The sequence below is a fragment of the Herpailurus yagouaroundi genome, unplaced genomic scaffold (genome assembly GCF_014898765.1).
Source record: "Herpailurus yagouaroundi ecotype Mexico unplaced genomic scaffold, PumYag 196, whole genome shotgun sequence".
In the NCBI taxonomy this organism is placed as follows: Eukaryota; Metazoa; Chordata; class Mammalia; order Carnivora; family Felidae; genus Herpailurus; species Herpailurus yagouaroundi.
The window spans coordinates 23108356-23125267 of NW_024412427.1; the positions used below are offsets into that span (position 1 = coordinate 23108356).

General features: G+C 42.4%; 1 protein-coding gene across 1 annotated transcript in view; it reads left to right on the forward strand.

Moving 5' to 3' along the window:
• SLX4IP (SLX4 interacting protein) overlaps nt 1–12113 on the forward strand; it is a 178189-nt gene extending 166076 nt beyond the window's left edge. The window contains exons 7-8 of the mRNA XM_040447704.1: nt 8870–8970; nt 10069–12113. Coding sequence (XP_040303638.1) covers nt 8870–8970; nt 10069–10780 — 813 coding nt within the window. The 3' untranslated portion in view covers nt 10781–12113. The remainder of the gene's footprint in view (nt 1–8869; nt 8971–10068) is intronic.
• Nucleotides 12114–16912: the final 4799 nt, after the last annotated feature.

Genomic DNA, 16912 nt, shown 5'->3' on the forward strand with positions numbered 1-16912 from the left:
CTTCACAGTGGAATTCATGAGATACCCCTTCCATTTGACCTCTTAGCCTGAGTTCCTTTGAGTCAATATGTATATATATATGTCTCTCTACATTCTTTTAATTGTTCGCTACTACTCTCTCCACCTGTTTTACCCTTTTTACTTCCATAACTGATTAATTACCAAATAATTTAAGAAAATATTAGAAGTGAAATTTGGGAAAAGAGAGACCTCTTCCTCATTTTAAGATGTGTGGCTTCTGTATGGTCATGGTGCATCGTGGTCTAAGATTGTGGTCACTGTCAGAATTCATGCTGTGCTGGGCTGCTTTTCTGCAAGTGACTCAACCTTCCCTGGCATGTCACATTTCAGAATGCTTATGCTCCTAGAAATGGTTGGACATCGCACTAAAGTTTAAGAATAACTTTTCTTGGGGCACCTGACTGGCTCAGTCAGTGGAGCGTGCAACTCTTGATCTCGGGGTTGTGGGTTCAAGCCCCATGTTGGATGTAGAGATTACTTTAAAAAAAATAAAATCTTAAAAAAAAAAAGGAATAACTTTTCTTTTTGCCTTACAAAAAAGCCTTGAAGAATTGAAAGTGGCCTATAGGTTTATACTGTAATGTTTTATTTGCCTCCCAAATAAGTTGACAACATATTACTTTTACACCCCTTTTATTGTTTGGGAAAGACTTATTGTTTGCAGAGAGCTGTCACATACAATAACTTATTCAATGTAACAAACCTGAGAAGAGATTGTATCAGTCTTGAACCTTTTAGTTTTCAAGTGACAGGAAGGCCAACTCGAAATGGCTTAGCAAAAAAAGGAAGGTTTTTGGCTCATGTGCCTGAAAAGTCCAGACTTCAGGTATGGCTTGCTGATCAGAGGCACAAAGAATATCATCAGGACTGTTTCTCCCATCTTCTGGCTCTGTCTTCCACAGTGTTGGCTTCATTCTTAGCCAGTATGTGGTGGTTGGCTCTGGTACCTGCAGGTCCATGGGAATAGAGAGCAGGGTTCTTCCCAGGGCTCCTTCAGCTCATGTATGTCTTTGAGGTTCATGAATCCAGTACTTTGCTTGGCCTGGATGGGATCACAGGCCCACCTCTGGAGCCTGGTGTGGAGACAGGGCCTCCTGAAAATGCATGGACATTGGATGGGGACTAGAGACAAAATCTGAATATTGTTTCCAGAAAATGAATGCGTGTCCACTGTAGAGATTATTATCATTCCTCTTTTCTAGACAAGGAAACTGATGTTCAGGGAGGTAGCTTGTCCAGATCTTACTTCAGAGAAGAAACTGAGAGGGGGTTAGACCCAAGGACTTCCGACTTAGCATCCTGTACTCTTTCTACAACTCCCATCTTTGACTGTGATGGCAGAGGAACCACTGGGCACAGTGGAAAGAGCACTGCACAGAGGGCCAAGCCTTCTCGACACACTTTTGCCCCTAGCTAAATGTGTGGGCTTAGACACTTAGTCTCTTGGGTCTCATTCTTCTTGTCTGTCAAATAGGGACGATACCTGCCTGCCAAATAACTCAGTAGATGTAGGGGAAAGGATTTTAATCGTGTAAGTTCTTTAAAAATGCAAAGTATCCTTGCCTTCTCAAAATCTATTTATGTTCTCTGTAGGTACCAGGTTTTCTTTTACAGGAATGTCAAGAAAATGTGCTTAGAACTTCCCACTTTCTAAAGTGTGCTTCACACACCTTATTGCACTTAAATTTCCCAAACAGTCCTGAAGGACAGATGAGAAACCCACCATCGGGGAGTTGAGAGATGGGCCCTGGGACAAGCAACCAATGAATGCCAGACGTTGGCTTCCATCCCTGCTCGCTGTGCTCCCTGCCTCATCCCAGGAGGGCTAACCTGTTTTGATCAACTCTGGGTATATGTGATCATGAAGAATTCAGACACAGTAACATTTTGAATGTGACCTAAGACTGTGTATTCTTTTTTAAATTTTTTTTTAAATGCTTATTTATTTTTGAGAGACAGAGACAGTGTGAGCAGGGGAAGGGCAGAGAGAGAGGGGGATACAGAATCCAAAACACGTTCCAGGCTCTGAGCTGTCAGCACAGAGCCCATTGCAGGGCTCAAACCCACGGAAGGACCATGAGATCATGACCTGAGCCAATGTTGGACGCCCAATCAACTGAGCCACCCAGACGCCCTTTAAGACTGGGTGTATTCTAATATTTTATTATGAGTTACCTGCTTTAAAAAATTTTTTTTAATGTTTGTTTAGTTTTTGAGAGAGAGAGAGAGCATGAGCAGTGAAGGGGCAGAGAGAGACGGAGACACAGAATCCAAAGCAGGCTCCAGGCTCTGAGCTGTCAGCACAGAGCCCACCATGGAGCTCGAACTCACGAGCTGTGAGATCATGACCTGAGCCGAAGTCGGACACTCAATCAACTGAGCCACCCAGGCGCCCCAAGTTAACCTGCTTTTAAAATATCCTGGTTGAGTTATTAATTATTTTCATTTAGCGGTGAATAAAATAACATCAGAGGAAACTCATGTACATAACCATAAGAAAAGAGATCTCAAGAGATAAATGACTGAAAGCACCACATTACCGTGTTAAGTACTGCTATAAGAAAGACCTTAATGGCTCTGAAAAGTTTCTTTTCCTGCCTTCTCCCTTTATTGCCTTCATATCCAGCAGGGTGTTCTGTAGTCCTAGAAACAAGATTTTGGTGGGAGAGCTCCTGTCTGTCATCCCTTCTAAGCGTGGCTGTGAGGGGTGCTGGGAACACCACACTGGGGGCCACACTGGACTGCTGTACACCCACAGGGCTCTTTGACCTGCAGTCAGGTATCATGTCCCCAGGGACCTTCCCCTACAGTTCCAACCTAGATTAATACTGATGTCCCAGGGCCTCAGGGCTGGTGCTTGAAAGCTGAAGCAAGGTTTTCCTGACAGAAGCCCCATTTATCAGGTGAGAAGGGGCATTGCCATCTGTGCTGTTTGTTCATGTTGAATGAGGTTCCTGGAGTGTGGGAGCAGCAGTGTTACTTGCCTCATCAAGCTCTTCTGAGGTGACTTTGATGCGTATATGCAGAGCTTCTGAAACACCCAGCTGAAACTTGGCACACGGTAGCTCATCACATCCTCCAAATATGCCCAGAATCGTCAGCAACGCACCCTCCATTAACCAACCCCCCAATCCAGGCACTACCCCATTTCAGCATTCCCCCTTACTGCAGAGCCCTTCTAAAGTGCCCAGCCCTGCATGGCCCGGTACTATAGCCACTGGCCACATCTGGACATTGAGCATTAGAAATGTGGCGAGTCAGAAATGGTGTCCTGTAAATGTCAGATGCATACCAGGTTCCAGAGTTAGTATAAAAATATAAAATGCCTCAATATTTTTATATTACACGCTGTAATAATAACATATATTGAGAAAAATAGTATATATTATTGAAATCTAATTTTACCAGTTTTCTTTTTACCTTTTTAGTGGTCCATAGAAACTTCAAAGTCACCTACAGACCATTACATTCCTACTGGAGACTTCCGGTTTCTACTGTGTCTCCACTTCGTTATTGAACCCATCCATCCCAAATAGTCTTGGGCCCTAGCACTTCACCAAAAACAGCCCTTGTCAAGTCACCTTCTATTGCTTAATTGTCAGTCCTAACCGCTCGGCATATTTGTGGAAGTGCTGTCGCTTTCAGTGAAGCACTTTATTCTCTTGCCTCCAGGGACATCATGTTACCTTGATTTTTCTGTTTCTTCACTGATGATTCCCTCATGGACTCCTTTCCTTAATCCTCCTCCTCATCTTCTTTTTTCTTATCCAAACTCACTACCCAGTGGACTTCATCCTCACTGAAGACTTTATGTACCATCTTCGTGGACTTCCCAGCTTTGTGTCTGCAGCCCAGACTTCTCTCTTCCTGAACCGGTATCTTAACTTCCTGCTCAGCATCTCTGTTTGGATACCCAGGAGGACTGTTCAAGTTTACATTATCTAAAATTGATTTCTTGGTTCCACATCCCCAAGCCTGCCCCTCCCCCAGTACTTCCTGTGTTGGTAAAGGCTAATTTCCTTCACCCACTTATTTAAACCACAAATCTTGGAGTCATTCTTGACTTTTCTTCTGACTAACTATATACAGTCCGTTGACATATTCTGTTGGGTCTTCCTTCAAATTATATTTCCAGTGTAACCATTTCTTACCATCACCAGCCTCCTGAAAGACCCCCTCCTCTCTGAGCGGACTTTTGTAGTAGTCTAATCACTGATCTCTCTGAGCCCATCTGCCCCTCAGCTGCTCCCAGAGTGATCTTTTTAAAATGCCAAGTCCATTTTCTTCCTAGAAACTTCCAATGGCACATCATCTTCCTTAGAATAAAATGTGTCATCCTTACAAAAGCCATATATGATTTGACCCTCTCACACACCACCACCAATGCGCGCACACACACACACACACACACACACACACACACACCAGTTACCTGCCCTCCACCCCCTTTCTCTGGTTTACTGCCCTGTTTCTCCTCTCCCTCCAAGCATGCTCTGTCTTCCTTGGTGTTCATGCTTCTCCCTTCTTATGCACCCTATGTTCACGTGGCTCATCCTCCACTCATCTCCGGGTAAAGCTCACCTTCTTACCTTCCCTCACCAACGTGCCTAATAAAGACTTTGGAGGTTTGTATTCCCTCATAACATCATAACCTTTTGACATATCATATGTGTATTTGTTTCTTGTCTTCCCCATGGAATGGAGGCTCTGTGAGAGCAGGGATGTTTTCTGTGAGTCCACATAGTTTTCCACAAGGGCCTCAAAACAGTGTTTGATACAGAGTTCAGTGTTGTCTGATTGGATGGTTCTGCCAGACTCTGCTCAGTTACCACGTCCATCCATGCCCCTGTAGAGTGGGCATCAGAATCGCTTGGGAGATTGCCTAAAATGCATATATGCCTTGACTCCAGCCCATGGAGATCCAAATGCAGTAGATTCTGGGGTAGAACCCTGAACATTTTTTGACAAGCTTCCCAGGTAATTTTGATGCCTGAGGTAATTGGACCAGACTGCCAAGCACTGCCTCAGTGTACCACTTTTCATTTGTTTATCTGCTGCTCTGCTCTGTTGAGAATTATTTCATGTGTGTCAGCAGTGTTTGAATCACCTGGGAACCTAAATATAGATCCTATAGCCCCACCCTAGATCTGGTAAATCAGAACTTCCAGGGGTGGGTCTTGGGAATCTATATTTTTTGAAAAGCTCCCTTGGTGCCAGTCTTCCCAATAGCCTTTGGGAGCCTCAGCTGTGTTTTACAGACTCCTTGAGGAGGTTATAAACTCAAGAGCAGGTGTTTCTTACATCTTTTTAGGCCAACTTCTCTCCTCATCCCTCATTAATCCAACAGTGTTCTATTCAGAAGTGATATTCAGTAAGTCACTATGGAGTGAACACTTTGGTTTATCCACAATTTCAATTTGCCTTTGTAACTTGTACATCAACCAGTATTCCTGACTACATTTCAGTCCAGCCCATTCTCTGATTAGAGGCAGGAAACATATCTTAGCTGCCTTGCTAATTCTGGTAGGGACTCTCTTTGCAGTCTTTTTGTCCAGAAATTTAAAATGTGTTTCCCAGGTCAGACCAGACAGCACTGAGGTAACATCACCCATTTTCATACTTAAACACTCACCTGTTCAACCTTCCTTTTGGGCCTGTACTGGAGCGCACGTGCTTTGGCTGTCCTCAACCTCAGGGTGCATCCAGTAGACTGCAGAGCATCCCTGGGGATGGCAACAAGACCCGACCTCTTGCTCTGGAAGCCTGCCTGGGCTGCTTAGTCTCTTGAGGAAAAGTATCCCCCTGCATTAGACTCCCTGTGGGGCCTATGGCCCTGTCCTACTTCTGTGTGGTTTTGTCCTGGTTTTTGTCCTAGATACCTCTTTACAGATGGAAAGTTTAAAACTAAAAGTGTTAACCAAAAATTAATAAATGGGTGGGGAGTGGATGGGGCAGCTGATAATATATGCAGAATTTTATTCCTTGGCTAGACTCAGAGCTAGCCTCTAGGTTAAGAAGAATCACTGATGAAGGCCCAAAGAAAGCCCCTTGGTTAACCTATTTCTTAAATATCCAAGTCCCCACAGAGTGTGTACTCTGGACTTTGGATGGCCAACTAGTAACCTTTTTTAATATATTGACTTTGTGTGTATTCTTTGTGGAAGATGTCAGGGTCATTATTCAAGGCAGAATCTAAAAAGGAGTCGTGTCATTTAGGTAAGCCCAAGAAGCACTTCCCAGCACACACTGTCTGTACCTTAGAATTTTGCCTCTGGATAAGCCACAATTGCATTTTGATGCCAGATGTGAGAAGCCATTAGTAATCAGGACAACTCCCTTGGGAAATTTTGTTCCCAGTCCCTGTTCCAGAGGATCACTGTTTCCTCTGGAATATTTGTTTGAGGGGCTCCGCAGGCTGCGATTTAGTGACAAAGGGGAATGAATTGACCTTAGAAAAATAAGAATGAAAGATTTCTAATGAGGTCTGACAGTTCAAGGACTGAAGACTGAAGAAGGAGTCTAAGCTTTTTTTATTTTCCTGCCCACCCAGTCTTCATACAAATGTAAATATGCCTCCTTCAACAAATTGCCAAATGTGGTTTTAATTTGTAAGCAGGAGACCCTGACTTGCCTTTTTCTTTTCTTTTTCTCTCTCTCTTTTTTTTTTAAATGAAGTCACAGGTTTTGCACTTTTTGAACTGGACTTTTCCTTCTGTCACTGCATCGCATTTTCTGTTGTCCTTTTCCTTCCAAGGACATTTTCCCTATTGTTTGTGATCAGAGGAATTTGGGATGAGAGTCAATTGTCATGTCTCTTAAAGAAGTTTTTGAAGTTCCCATAGGAAATGCATAGTGCTTTTTAAACTTAGTTTAAAAAATAAATAAATAAAGGCAGAGATTGAATCTAGTGTGAGATTTGAAGTGTCACCATCGCAGCATCATACTTTATGTGGTCGACGCAGTATCCATTGTTGTTATTTATGACCCTGTCTGCCTTCCATTGTGGACTTCTTCAAGCCTTGGGGAATTTACATCATTCCTAATAGCAAAAGGCTTTCTGGTTCCCACAGAGTTGTTCAAAGCCTGACTCATGCTCCTTATGTTAATTGTTCAGCTCTGAAAATACAGCACTTACAGGGTGTGGTCGTAAGGGGAAAATCTACTGTACTTATAGGGCATGTTTAGAAGTGTTTCACACATAAATCTCAGTCTCTCTCCCTCTCTCTTCCTCTCCCTCTCATTTAACTTTACTGTAGCTCTGTCTGGTCAACTAGTGAGTCTTAGGGGGAGAAAGGGAGAAGCATCAAAATGCAGTATAGTCCAATAAAACCTATGGTATTCTGTTTACTAACTCTTAAAACTGATTTAGGTTATACCTGGATATGACTATGAGTGACATTGATCCAGGTCTGAAACCATAGGTGGGATTGGAGGGAGCTAAAGGTTCGTGCTCAGTGGTACCCTGTACCACTGATTGGGCAAAGGTCATAGCATCAGCCTGTGGGACATCCAGGTATACTGATGGCTGCCGTCTACCAGGCATTTTGGGACTGCCATTGTTAATTCCAATGTAAGTCTAAAGCAAGGGACCCACTGATAATTTCCCAAAATTCTTCCTTATTTCTACAGCATTTTACTGTGGAATTTGATGGAGAAGGATACTTAGTGTCACAGGAAATGAAAGAAGTTAACACCTTGTCTGGATTATCTACTTGCTTAACAAAAAGGAAATGATTCCAAAATTATGAAATAGGTCAATGTTGGCAAATTTTGGGAGTTTTTTTACATTTTATAAGTACTTTTTTTTTTAGCTTATTTCTTTATTTTGAGAGAGAGAGAGAGAGAGAGAGAGAGAGCAAGAGCAAGCATGCAGGAGGGGCAGAAAAAGGGAGAGACAGAATCCCAAGCAGGCTCTGCACTTTTAGCAGAGCCCGACACAGGGCTCAAACTCATGAACTGTGAGATCACAGTTCTCAGATGAGCTGAGATCAAGAGCCAGACACTTAACCGATTGAGCCACCCAGGTGCCCCGTTTTTATAGGTACATGTACTTCCATATGAAGCTTCCATGGGAACATATAAGAATAGATACACAGATAATCTATAAAATATGTAAAATTGTTGCAGTGCTTAGTTTAAGAAAAACTCCCAGTTTTTTAATAGCCAAGAATCACAAACTTCAATGTTCAAAGTATCCACTAAAATCTTAACTCTTTATGCAGCCTTGAGTATTGCAAAGGCCACATTCTGTATTTTTGTAAATAGAGAAAATGTGTGGAATTCTTAGGAATCAGGGTCCAGACCACTGTGCCAACAGATCTTAACCGTTGTCTGGAAGATCAGAGTTCACAAATATGCTGCTGCCCGGCCCTGCAGTTCTGGGCTTTGTCACAGTTTGGGCCACAGAGATATCAGATATTGGCTAAGGGGTGCCTCTGTGGCTCCGTCAGTGAAGCATTTGACTTTTGATCTCAGCTCAGGTCTTCATCTCTGGGTTGTGAGTTCAAGCCCCATGTTGGGCTCTGTGCTGTGCGCGGAGCCTACTTAAAAAAAAAAAAAAAAGGTATTGGACAAGAGTTCCCAGATGGTCTGGAACCAGTGTCCTTTCTCTTACAGCCTTGTATGTTTGTGGTGTGTATTAATGTTATGAACTGTATTGGATAGGAGTCCAAGTAAGTGACAATTTACCAAAACGTTCTAGATTTTTTAAACGTAAAATAGCCTAACACTAAGCAGTTTCATCTGGTCTTCACAAAAATCTGTTCACTGGGGCATTCAAAGTATAACTGTTTTTTCTCACGTTCAGCTAATAGATTTCTGGTTCAACCTTTGTTATCTTTTGGAGTAGACAGAAGGAACTCTCCATGGAGCGTCTGATTATCTTGCTGAGTGTGCCGAGAGTCCACTTCCTCCCAGTGCAAAGCGCAAGAGAAATGCTCTGAAAGAAATGTAGGTCCAACAAATTCTTCTTTTTCTCCTTTTTGACTGTCCGTGTGTATGGATACATGACATGAAACCTAGAATTCCACAAGAGTTTATGGAAACCAATCACAAAACCCCCTCTGGCACCTAATTTACCCTAAGTTCCATGCTTGCTCTTCTGCCTGCCTCCTGCTTTCTGGACAATGGGGAGCAAGTTCTTGCTTCACAGGTGTGTTGCAAGGACTAATTAATTACAAGCACTTTGAAGATGAAACACACCTGTTTGGTGGTGTGTTTCATACCACTTTCTGAGTGACTGTAGGTCGATCTAAAAAAATACATTCCTTTCCTAAAATGCAGGTTCTCATTCTAAGATAATTATGATAATCCTCACACCCCTGATCAGGAACAATAAGAACCTGTGTGTGTGTGTGTGTGTGTGTGTGTGTGTGTGTGTGTGTGTGTTTGTGTTTCCAGACTAAAGCTTAGCCAAAATAAATATTTCAGCTTCAGTGTTTTGAGTTTTGTTTGGTGGTTTAAGAAATTTCTTGCTATTCACAAGCCTGCAAGTCTGTGTTGAAGTCAAATCTCTAGTTTCTCAATTTTCCCCCTGCAGTTGCTATCCTGTTCCTCAAAGTGAATTCTACAAAGTGAGTGAAGTTTACATTGTCTTTTATGTGTGCTGTAGAAAAAGTGTGTGTGTGTGTGTGTGTGTGTGCACATTCTTGCATACAAACACACACATATGCTATGCTTTGGATGTATCTGAGCATTTGCTTCTGGGGAAAAATGTCAACATATCAAATTTAGGCAGTATTGACCCTTAACATCTGAAATGTATACTTGTCTTCCTTAGTTAAAATAGATCCATCATAACTCGAGTATAACTACAGTGACAACCTAGTTATCAATAAACAAAGCCTGTCCTCATATATCCTAATAACTAATCCTAGTGTGTCTGTTGCTTGATCCAGTCTGAATTTAAACATCTCACTCAGGGACTTTTCTGGATTTGCCTGGGAGGTAAGGGAGAAGGAAAGGTAGCCCAAGCTCCTTCTCCAGGGATAGGCAACGTGACAAGGGCAGCTTTACGTAAACAAAACAAAAAATCTTTCTTTGTTTTAGTGTGAGAAGAACTGAAACAAAAAGCAGCGTTGTGAGCAAATCACGGAGCAGCCGGGACATTGGGGGAACAGCTAGTGACCCAGTGATTGCAGAGATAGCGAGGAGGAGGGGTGACAGTCAGGCTTCAGCCAGTCCCCCATCAGAACAAGCAGAAGATAACATAAAGGCAGCTGAGAGCCACTGGGGGCTTCCTGTTCAAAAGCTGGAAAATGTTCATCAGACCCAGCCAGAAGACGCTAGCAGCCAGCAAAAACCTCATCATGGGGAGTGGTCAGAGACAGGGCTTCTAAGCAGGAGCCCCGTCTGTAGCTGTGAGTCAGCATCGCCAGGTCCAAAACAAAGTCCACAAGGGGCCAGAACACAACAGAAACACAGGAACCTCGGCTCTGCGGAAGACGTCGACCACCACAAGAGAGTTTCTCTTGGAAGTGATCGATTAGTCCCAAGAGAAATAATAGGGGAAAAAAGCAAAGCTGTCAGGGTTTTGCCAACTTCAGAGCTGTCGGATCCGGGGTTACTTGTCAAACAAGGTTTGGCAAAAATGGCGTCTAATGAAGAGTTGCATGTTTTGGAAAATCTCTCCTCTGGACATCTTATGAAAAATAAGTTAGGGAAGGCACAGCAAACTGGCTCAGCCACAAACACTGAAAGATTATCTGCAATCCAGGGCAGTCCAACCAAGAAAAGAAAGAAGCATGAAAGAGGCCACTAACTTACTAAAGGGGATTGCAGAGATGTAGTTGGGTCTATAGTGGCTAAAGATGTGGAAAGAGAGGGGTCTGTGTAGATGCTGTGATTTTAAAGGAATTAGAATGATTATTTTGTACCGAAAATGTGTGTCTGTGTTAGTGTTAGTTTTCAATGCATTCATCTTCAGCAGGCTATATGATTTTTCTAATAACGTTGCTACTTTCTCATACTTTATAACTGTCTTCAGAAAGTTATTTTAGTGAGAAATGGCCATTCACCTTGTCAAGGATGATCCCATTCTTGAAGGACCTACCTGAAGAAACCAACCATGTGCTTTCTTGGCCCATCACTGTGCACACCGTATGATGGGCTATATGAAGACAGGGCCATAGTGCAATATCTAGAGGTACAATTTCTCCTCCTGTTCCTCAGCCTGAATTGAACAGAAGTGAAGGAACAGGCTAGCCGTCTTCAACATCTGGTTCTGGGCCCAGCATCACTGTCTAAAAATATGTTAGAAAGGCCCATCTTGGGCCCCACCCCAGGCCTACTGAATGAGAAACCCTGGGTGATTCTGAAACATGCTCAAGTTTGAGAACCACTGGACTAATTGGAGACTCCCTAGTGTTTCTTTCCTCAATACTGGCTACCATGGCCTCCAGCTCATCAGCTGGGGCCCATATGTGGACATGCACACCCTTGTGCTCCCTCAAACTTGTAAAACACCTGGGTTCAGCCTATGAGCAGCTCTGTTCCCAGGTTCTCTACAGCACGGTGGCCGCTGCACCCACAAAACTGTTAATTACCCTAAAATTACTAGAAGTTTATGGCTAATTTGACCTTGCATTAGAGGAAGAGAGTAGAGGGACAGGCTTGCTCTTGCTTGTAGCGCAGGCATGTCCCTGCCCCTGCACTTGCCCCCACCTCTGAGATTTTGGTTAGGTTCAGGAAGGATTCGAACCCAAGGGGAGCTCAGTGGCCAGAGTTTCCAGTTTCCCATTTGGAAGGCATCACAGGCAGTTTCAGTTTCAAAACAGGAGCCTTCCGTTTGCACTGTCACCCACTAATGTCTCCAGTGGGCTTGCTGAAATGTCAGAGTGAATCATAGCAATGACTTATTTTGGATGGACACCTACTAAAGATTTTGTTAACCCAGTTTCATTCTAAAATAGGGGAAAAAAACATATTCACAGGCCACCCATCAAATACATCTCTTTTTCTACTCAACATTGTGTGGTCCTTTGAAGTAGCACCTCCCTAGTAACAAGGAAAATCAAGTATATTCCCAAAGTGTTGGAGTTAGCAGAAAAATAACCCAGAAAAAGCCTAATGTAATAAAAGAATATGGAAACAGACACAGTGTTGGTGGTTTGTGCTTAAGACTAATTATGGTTACTCCTAGCTCATTCTGTGCTTCCCCATGTCTCCTTTCCCACTTGTGTTGGAGGGTATTACTCATTAAGAGGCAGCCATATTTCATGGCACCATCTTGGGTCATGAAGTTCAGTGTTGGTCACTATACTTGGCCATGAATGTAGATCCTATTCCTTTGATGTTCCCCACCTTGCCTGGAAACCTCTTCCCTTCATGTGATCCCAGCCTCATGACCTTCACTCACCGGGAATGTGGCCCCGTGCACTGGCGTCCTTTCCTCTTCCCATCCCTAGGTTTTTTTTCCTGCTCTTAGCTGATTCCAAGCAAAGCATTCTGTGGGAAAAGAGGGAACCCAACAGGATACTAACCACAGTGGAGCAGATTGTGCTCATCCAGTTGGGGTAGACTGCACAGGATGGAAACCTCAATCTCCATGGTCTGTGGGGGGCCCCTGCTGTTAGAGGGACAGCAATTCTAGGTGTGCTGTTCACTGAAGACAGGAGCACGGTGTGTCCTTGAATCTTCTTAAACAAAATTACCGGAATGGTTTCAACAGGGCACAAGTAATAACCCTGGTGACTGGCCAAGAAACAATAAGCTCCCTGGAAAAGAGTCTAGAATAAAAGACAACCATTTCAGTGCAATAGTTGCTGCCTAACGTACACCTAGAAGGAGATGTTTGAAATGGAGGCAGCAGAGAAAAGCTTTTAATTGAAAAGTTTTTATTTCATTTGTTAACGGGACAAAGCCAATACTTGTGATTTAGTGATTCTCTTTCAAGAACAGCCTTGGCTTTAGGGTTTGGTATGTTCGTGAAATAACAATTACTGTGACCTAAGAGGAAAAACAGTACCTTGGGTTGTAGATTGACTGGTCTTTCTCACAGCCTGCATGTACATGGGATTTTCACAGGGTTAATGGAGGGAACTGCTCTCCACTCCGCACTATGGCATGTGTTTAAGGAATTTTGCCTCTAAGCATTTTTCTTCCACATGTCTGAAACACCCCCAGATCTCTTGTTACTTGAGTGGTTGTGTGATTCTTTGGATGTTTGGAAGTACAAAGGGGAAGATGGCTGCCAGGTTTTGCTTATTAGCTGGGAAATGCAGAATTCTCTACTCCTGGGAGTGGGGTGTGTGTTGACGTTCTTTATAATCTTATTAATTCAGCATCTGAAAATCTGAGAGCCTGTCAGTATTCTTAATCAAAAAGAACACAGTCTTCAACCACTTACTTAACAACCCAAATTAAATTTATTTTCAAGTCCCTGTAATTCTGATGCTTCGGAGAAATGTTACAGTTTGAACTCCCTAACTTTCTCAGTGTCATTATGGCTTCTAAGTCGCATCCCTGTGCTTTCAGATGGCTTTTTTAAAAATATATTGATGTCGGATTTTGTGTTGTTATTTTAATGTCCATAAACAAGAAATGTCAGAGAACAGTCAGTGTGATTTTTCTTACACGTTTTTTTTTTCCTTGCTGCTAGAGGTTAACTATCATCTAGATATGCATATAAATTGTCAAATGCAAAGAAGCAACCATTTGGGGAGAGAGAAGTGAGTGCTGCAGCATTTTTGTTTACTTATGTTAGTATTAAAGAAATAAGAAAATGTATTTTATTTTTTATGACCAGAATCATTAAAAACTCTAGTTTTTTTTTTTTTTTAATGTTTATTTATTTTGAGAGAGAGAGAGCGAGCGAGCATGAGCAAGCCTGAGCTGGGGAGGAGCAGAGAGAGTGAAAAAGAGAATCTCAATCAGGTTCCGTGCCCAGTTCAGAGCCTGATGTGCAGGGCTCCATCTCACAACCGTGAGAGCATGACCTCAAGAGTCAGACACTCAACCTTCTGAGCCACCCAGGCGCCCCTCTAGTTTGATTTATGGAGAATATAGCTTGTTTGTGAATGAGATATCTCAAGATAGGTCTTGGGGACAACAATGGGATCACAGTCAATTGTTTGCTTCTTGTGTCATGTTTGGATTTTAGCATGAGGTGTGCGTCTTATGGCCTTTGACTTTAGAAAGAGCTTGTTGAGGGCAGAGCACGTAAGGGAAGAAAACCTCTGTGCCCAAGGGAGTGGCCTGAGATCCCAGTGCCACTGTTGCCAGTTTTCTTGAACTCCCTCTTGGCAGGTCCCACCGTAGTATTTCCACAAAATTTTAGTGAGTGGCCTTCCTTTTGAGGTAACAAATGCCTTTCCCGTGAGCCGAAAATTCTCTCTTCAGTGTTCTGTGACTCGAATATGGAAATCATTTTAATTTCTTCTTTTCTCTTATGAGGAAATTTCCATGCTTGGTTTGTTAAGATGACAGAGTTCATTTCTTGTTACTGAAACACGAATGAATTGAAGCACGGTGGAGCAAGTAGAAAATCAAAATTAAGCTGATTTCCGTTAAATAGTTTAAAATCTTCCTTAAGTACAAAGTAAATCCAGCATTGTAAAGTGAAGTTAATGCAGATAATTACTCAGGACAGAAGTCTAACTGTATCATTGGTATTACAATTTAATGATACAATTAGATTCTTAGAAATCTGCGCAACTCCTAATTTGGTTTCTATATTTATTTAACAAGATGAAGAACAAATATATGTCAATGTGTGCGCTTAACAGAGGGAACTTGAATGGATGAAGTTAGTTATTACCTTTAATTGTTTCAGAAATACTCAGTACTGGACTTTAATCATATTCAGTAAGTTTTATTATGTAGCATGATATTACCATGAATTACTTTATAATCGCCATTAGAATTACTTATCAAAAACCTTGATTCTTTAATTAAACAAAAATCAATAAAACCATACATATGACCCCAAGCATCTGATCAGGTGACTACAGGTATGGATTTGACAGGATAATTTTCTTTAGTCAAGTTAGAAAGCCAGACACTGCAGCAATCCCTAGAGGAGCTCTTTTTTTCCATTGCCCATATCCTGTCATTTGTTTTGTTTATATAAGTCGTTTAAATAGTTGTATGTGTCTGAAAGTACATGGGTGAAAGTAGTATGTAGAGGAAATGAACCTGCTTTATGAATAAAAAGTAAAATTGTTTTCAAAAAATAAATTTGTATGTATCACTTTTCTTCAAAACGAGCGACCCCCAAGGAATATACATCCCAGATGCCCTTTTCTGAACATGCTACTTAAAATTATATTCTGTTAGAGACTTCTTCCTCCTTGAAGCAACCCTGAGGTTTTGAACGCTGTGTTGAAACAATCCAAGGAGCTCTGCTTCCAAACCGCTGGTTCTAAAGTTGTAGGTTTGGAAAACCCTGTGTGGGGTGTTGTGATTAAATGGGCCCCTAAGATTTTGGGGTGGTCTTTACAATGCAGATATATTCCCACTTCTCCCAATTGTGAGCTAAGATAGATCCCTGTTGTGAGAGGTAAAGTATGCAACCTTGACTCTCTTCCAGAGATCTTGACATCTCCCAAGCAGATTCATTTCCATTTTCTAAGTGGATCTAGTCCTTGTTCATCACTGAATGAAGTCCTGGGCCAGCTCTTTCTCTACACTGCCTTTTATGACAGGATCCCAGGCCTCTCTGATTGCTTGTATACGTATCTCCCCTTGGATCTGTACAGAATCTTTCCAAGGCATTTCAATCTGAGGTTGGAATAATACATTTGGATAGCTGTTCATGAAATGCTGAGAACCATTGCAGCTGATAAAGCAAAAGCGCCTTTCGTAGTGTTTTGCTCGTGCAGGCACACTGGCCAGCCTCGCCCACAGGCAGCTGACCTGCCTCGGACCTGAGGTCTGGCTGGGGATCCAGAGACTCTAGATGGCGTGGTGCTACCAGCTGCAACCCTGGGTTCAGGCTGCTGCTTTGCCACTAATTGGTTTGTGTGCTTTGGGACAAAGTCACTTAACCTCCCGGGCCTCAGTTTCTCCCTTTGTCAAACAAAATGATCTCTAATATTTTAAGCACCACACTTAAGGTAAATATACCACTCCGATGTGTTAATTTCCGCATCCATTTAAAAGCAGATTCTTTGTACTGGCCACATATTGGGATTACCTGAGTAGCTTCCAGTTAAATCCGAATCCTTGCAATTTGGATTGCAATCCTGAGTATTGGCAGTTTTAAAAGCTCCTCAAATAACTGATTCTCATGAGAAGCCACAGCAAAGAATTATTGTTTTAAAATGTAGGGTGTGTGTAGGTTTAAATACTGGATGTTGAAAGAGGCAGGGTGTGCTCTGAGCGGAGAGTATCCTTTAAACGAGGGGCTTTCTGCAGGTCAGAAGTGTGCCTGCTTTCAAATGAATGAGAAAGGCTTTGGTGACGAGGTGTCAATATGAGTACATTTTAATCATACAAAGAGATGTGTCTTGTCTTCTCCATGAGGCCACGTTCGTAATGCTGCTTTCGATCCGACACATCAGAGCAACTTCATCTTTGCCAACACTGAGAAATTGTTGCCCTTGTACAGCAGATGAGGTTTTAAAGCACCTAAATAATTGTCTAAGGTTTGCCTTTGATCCATGATCATTAATATCACTAATAAGCTCTCAAAAAGTGCATGTGAATCTCAAGTTCACATTTGGCAGGGCAGTGGAAGAATGAACGCTTTTAAAATAGTTTGGCTCAGAAAGCACATCTGAAATAACCCTGTGGGAAAATCAGGAGAATTTCTCATCCTCCAAAGGATTACCTAGGATGAGATGCTGACCTTGTATTTTAAGTTCAGTTACATTTCTTAAAAGCTCATTCATTACCCAGCCTGATTTATTTTAGTGGGTGAAGTAGGCTGTGGGAGGGGACTCTGGTGATGTAC